The sequence below is a fragment of the Coloeus monedula genome, assembly GCF_965178545.1.
Source record: "Coloeus monedula genome assembly, chromosome: 6".
NCBI lineage: Eukaryota > Metazoa > Chordata > Aves > Passeriformes > Corvidae > Coloeus > Coloeus monedula.
Genome location: NC_138786.1, coordinates 20,908,492 through 20,914,491, shown reverse-complemented (window position 1 = coordinate 20,914,491; position 6,000 = coordinate 20,908,492). Strand labels below are relative to the sequence as shown.

The 6,000-nt window shown below is 37.7% G+C and overlaps 1 protein-coding gene across 2 annotated transcripts in view; it reads right to left on the bottom strand.

Annotated features, from left to right (window-relative positions):
* Positions 1-611: 611 nt before the first annotated feature.
* Positions 612-6,000, bottom strand: part of IFTAP (intraflagellar transport associated protein) — a 40,642-nt gene continuing 35,253 nt past the window's right edge. For both annotated transcript variants that reach the window (XM_082284554.1, XM_082284555.1), the window contains exon 8: positions 612-1,133. In XM_082284554.1, the coding sequence (XP_082140680.1) occupies positions 966-1,133 (168 nt within the window). In that variant the 3' untranslated portion in view covers positions 612-965. The remainder of the gene's footprint in view (positions 1,134-6,000) is intronic.

Here is a 6,000-nt window from a genome sequence, read left to right as displayed (position 1 = left end):
TCTTCTCATATTTATCATGCTAATCACCCACTTCAGAAATAACAGAGAGAGGCCAAGGACAAAATGCTGGTCAGTAAACTTTAGTGAATGCAGTTATACCAGAAAATGACCAATAATACAATGCAGCATTGTGATGTTAAACCAAGCCTCAATAGCAAAGCTTCCACAGTCAGCTGAAAAAAAAGGATGCTAAACTCTGAAGAGAAGGACACAGAGATGCACACTCTTCTCTCCCACCCATATAGCTGACCTTTACTTAACTTCAGCTTGCTGTATTTCAGTGATGCAGAGTGTAAGCTATAAGCTGTTATTTGGAATCATCTCCTGTGAAAAAATGTAAAATCTGACAGCCTTTCAATGCCAATTCCTTTAATGGATGAGATTGCTATTTTTTGCTCTGTGTGGAAGAGGGGTTTTTTTTGAGCAGTTACTGTTTTAATTTTAGGAGTTGTACCACATCAATTTTGATCAACACAAAAAGTTTGTTGGAAACAGGAATATTTTTTTTTTTTGCAGAACTGAAGTAACTCAAAAGACAGAGAAAAAAAATATTCCCAGATTTATTCACTCATGTATCTCTATACATTTAAAGGAAAGAGTTCATAGACCGATTTGTCAGCTGCTAAAAAGCTCTTCATTGCATTACTGAAAGAAGGAGGTAAAAGGCAGCTTTAGGACCAGCTTTGTACTACTCAGGAAGTGAGTCAAGACCAGATATAAGCAAGAGTAGCCATGATGCTGTTCTGAAATCCACCAGTTTTGTTGTTTTGGTCCTGTGGAGAAGTCACTCCAGCACACCTATCCTGAGCCAGTACAGGCTCCAAGGCACCTTGGCAGAACAAATAACTTATCTCAGGAATGCCATTTACTGGCTGTGCAGATAAGAACACTAAATAAGGGTACAATGAGAAGCTACATTCGTCCCATAAAAAGGATCACTCCAACAGCCCTGCACAGGACACCTTTCACTCAGTCTTTAGCTCATGCTGATTTGACATTTTACTCATTTTCTTCTCCTCAGAAAACTCTACAATGGCCTTCAGCTCAGCTTCAGAGAACTTAGGTGTCAGTGCCACGTTGTCATAATCAAATTCTTCATCAAGTGAGAATGGTTGAACATCATCGCCCAGTAGCTGTAATGAGGAAAAACAGATACATAAATAATATTGCTGCAAGTGATAATAAGGAAGCTCAAAATGTAAACTTCTAATTAATATTTAATTAAACTATTTTTTCTGACTCTAACACTCTCAGCTGATTAAGCTCTTTTTAAGTAAAAGAATAAATTCAATTATTCAATTTGACCTAATTTAAGCCATTTAATGTGCCCCATTTGTACTGTACTGTATCTGAATGAACATCATTAACTAATTTTGCTCAAGGCAAGGAATCTAAAAACCTCTCTTGCACACATCTATTATATTCCTGCCACTTGTAGCAGCAAGACTGTGGGGATATGGACATGTTATATGCAGCTATGTTACATTTCAAAGACAGATTCCATATCCTCAAAATTTGGGTTAGTATTACCTAAAGCTTCAGCATACATGCACCTGATACTAACGTAACATTCTTCCCAGAACACAGTTTCAGTGAAGGAAAGGCCTGCAATGAACAAAATGGCATATAATCAATTTTCAGACTCCAATAATTTTTTTTCACCATCTCAGAGACATGGAATTGGCTGGTTTGCATTTCTTGCATGATGAACATAAGAATCGTACTACATTTGCCAATATGTGCTTTGTTGACATATTGTATAGCATTTCTGTATTGCTTCTGGTTGAAATATCTCAGAATAAACACTCTGCCTATAAAATAAAATAATGAAAACAAATAACTACGGCAGGCTCCATGCTGATAAGAAGCTGCAGGGTCCATGACATGAAAGGTTTATGGAAAGCAGTTACATAAAATGAATTCCAGGGCAACACAAGAGACACATCTTCACCATTAAAATTGTATAGGAATGCTCCCTATCCCATGAGAAGTTAATATAAAATGTCTAGAAACGTGTTTCAAAGATTTAAGCACTTCACACCAAATCAGCAAAATGTTTACACACATGCTTATTTCTCCAAGCTTCTGACAAGTCCTCCACGACTACTAATGTATTTGAAATTAAGAACACAAGTATTTGCTGAAAAGCAGGAAAAACACTCAGCATCCTACGATCACTGCTCAGTTTAGAAGGCACAGTATCCTGCACAATTTGAAGTGACATTTTGTAACAAGTAGCATTGACACAGTTAATAGCTCAGAGAAGTGGTAGCTGGATTCCTCTCTGGTGGTGGAGCACTTGATAGGCAGGGCAGAGAGAATCCAGTTAGTATCTACATCCTTTATTAATAAACTATCATGTTGCATGAATAATCAGGAAATAACTTTTCTGGGGTAGAATCATTTTATTAGTCATCTGTATTACCCAATTTTCTAGGGATTTGGCTTCCATCGGATTCATTAGATGTTGGACCATCCAAATAATCCTGGACGCAGATGTGTAGACCATGGGCATTTATGAATGGGAAAAACTTTGCAGATAGAGTTGGTCTAGAAAACACTATTCATTCTGCACACAAAGATTATCTTGCTTATATCCATATACTATTTCAGGTAAACCAACATTAACTTTTATAAATAGCACATTTGAAAAATGTTAACAGGAAATAAAGCCTGTACACAAGCTCTCATTCCCATTAAAGATAAAGCCTTGACCTCCTCAGCATATTCATGCTCATTTTCATTTTTTCCACTGGCAGAACCTCATAGAATTCCTTGTCAGTAAGGTTACCAGCAACTGAGTAACAAATGGTAGCATTTGCACTACCTTTCATTTACAGAAATCCAAAGCACTTTTCCAAAATACAATGCAAGGCACAAATATTTTCCAGTTATTTTGGTTGCAACAATATTTTTTACAATACTGTGCTGGTTTTGGCTGGAGTAGAGTTAATTTCCTTCACTGTGACTGGTATGGGGCTGTGTTTTGGATCTGTGCTGAACACAGGGTTGATAATACAGAGATGTTTTTGTTATTGCTGAGCAGGGCTCACACACAGCCAAGGCCTTTTCTGCTTCTTGTACAGTCCCAGTGGTGAGGGAGCTGGGGGTGCACAGGAGGTTGGGAGAGATGCAGCTGGGACAGGTGACCCCAACTGACCAAAGGGACATGCCAGACCATGTGACATCATATGCCACCAGTGTATAAAGTGGGAGGAAGAAGGAGAAAGGGGGAGTTTGGAGTGATGTTGTTTGTCTTCCCAAGTGACCGTCACGCATGGCGGGGCCCTGCTCTCCTGGGGATGGCTGTGCACCCCGTGGGAGGCAGTGAATTAACTCCTTGTTTTGCTTTGCTTGTGTGTGTGGCTTTTGCTTCCCCTATTAAATTGCATTTATCACAACCCAAGAATTTTCTTGCTTACTCTTCCCATTCTCTCCCAATTCCACTGGTGGGTAGCAAGTGAGTAGCTATGTGGGGTTTGGTGTCTGCTCGGGGTTAAACCAGGACACACATCTAAGGTAACTGAGCTAAGAAGAGTTCAAACTACAGTAAGCTTTTATAAGGATTCTACAAAAGCAAATCTATTTTCCTCTGTCAACAGAGCTACAGAAAGTATACACACATCCACTCTGACCTTGTCTTGGCCTTCATGTAATTCCAGGAACATTTTATGCAGATGCAGCAAAATACTGGAAAAACTTTTGTTTACAAAACTCAACCCCAAAATGCTAACTGAAATAAGATGCCAAAATAAAACATACCCAACTTCACCCTGTTAACAATTTTTCTGTTACCCACTCATTGCACATTTGAAAAGTTTATTCACACTGAATATTTAACAGTGTGCTTCATCTCTCAAATGAATACTCAAAGCATTAGGGATTCCTTTCTTTCTTCTTCTCCCAAGAAGCCATTGACTTCAAACTTCCACGAAGACAAGCAATCTAAAACTTATATACTGCAAACTGCAATTTTGTTCTATGTCAAAAGGAAGACATTTTACAAAAGAACACTGAATCCTCTGAGCTGATCAAGTTATTATCTTGTTATTTTTGCCTAAGGAGCTGAAAGAAATATCTGAATTTCAGGTGTCTAATTTAACATCTAATTGAAATCTTTTTGAGAGCTCTCTGGGAATAGAATCCTGCTCTATCAGAAAACTGCGAGTTTGCTTAAGATTGCTTCTGTGATTTACTCTCTGAAGAGAAAAATCACTTTCATTTACAGTTCCTACATGTCCAAATTAAAGGAGGGAAAGAATGTAATATTCATATTAATAACAGAAGTATTTTGCTAGAGGTTTTTTTACAAAGTAATATTGTAAATAGAATACCTTAAAGTTGACATTTTCAAAAATCTATTAATAATTGGCAACTCAGTTCTTTTATTAATCTGTGTGGAGTTACACTTAGCTGAACAGCTTGTCTCTGTCCTTCTAAAACTTGTATTTCTGTGTAATTATGGCACTCTATGATTCACTTGTTCAAATTATGTAAAGTATGCACATACACTCACCAATGATTTCACTGCATACTCAAGGGAAAACTTACTAGTTCACTAACAATAAATTTTAAAAAAGTGGGGGGAAGGCTTTATGCTACGATGGTCTCACATAGGCTTAATATATACTGGGGTATTTAGGAGAAAAAAAAGTTTGTCTTGAGCTTGGGGGACTGGACTGGAAGTCAATAAATCTTGACCAATTTTCTACTTCTGCTTCATCATTCTGGACAAGTCCTTCAATCTCTGTGTCTTTACTGGCCTCTGAGAAGATATAACTCTTCCATCTTCTCTCACTTAGTCAATGCTGTCTTTTAAGTTCTTCTGTGTTCTTGTTGCATTTATGCATAGCACGTGGCAGAAACAAACCTCAGCTGAGGCCTATCAGTAAAACCTTAAACTAAAGGAACTCAAAGGAAGCTGTATTTCACAGGATACACGCTGCCGTGCCACAGATTAAGATAAAATGACAGACATGCTGAATACTTTTTTGAATGTTCAAACCACAGACAAATAAAGGAGAATAGAAGGGCAGAATTCTTCTTTCCTAATCCTAGCCATACAAAAAATTAGGTTTCTAGACTAAGGTAGTCAATTAGCCAAAAATGGCCCAGCCAGAGCTTGTGGATGAAGATACACTACATCTTCCAACAAATTCCTACAGCAAGTGGGATTAATCACTTTCTGGAGCTGCTTATCTCTGCCTCTTGGTGACTGGAGGACTAAAACTACATTTAAAGCTGAAGTTAGGTGAGATGAATCCCACTTTGAATGCATGTTTATAGCGAGTGGATGGAAAATATGCAGCAACTGCACTCATGTATGCAGAGAGGGCAATAACAAATAAAGATGCGAGGAAGCAGGCATTAAGACATAAAAATACTATAATATCTTTTATGAAAGAATGTATTAATTAGAATTAAAGGAGAAAATAAATTTCTGGGTAGGGGAGGGAAATGTTTTGTGATAGTGTACTTCAAACATAGAATGAATGCTGGTTCAATTTGCAGTGGCCTGTGGCTCCACTGTCAATGTTCATATCCTGCAATATATTTATGTCTAAAGTGAGGAAAGAAAGATGAAGCAACAGTGGTGGACAACAGAAATAATTTTCTGTGTCATTCACTAAGCCACTTTCTAACACCTTTTGACAGAAAAACATTTTCAGGGAGACAAGTCGTTCTCTAACAATTATTCAAGTTATATACTGGGTCTTAGCAGAGCTTCTTTTTTTAAATTTTCCCTAGCAATATGTTGAGAGATACACAATTTACCCTGAAGTGCCTCACAAGTGTTTCCATAGCATAGACATTCCTCATCCTGCTATTTTTCATAGAGAATGGTCTTCCATTCTCTAAGAAAACCAATTAGGCAGCCACATTCTGTTGCCCTTCCCTAACAGATTTGTTTTGATGGACAGAGAACAGTCTCATTTTAAAGCAGAGATGTCTCCAGGGAAAATCTTTTTCTCTTTCTGAACTAGTCCTGCCATAAGCAAT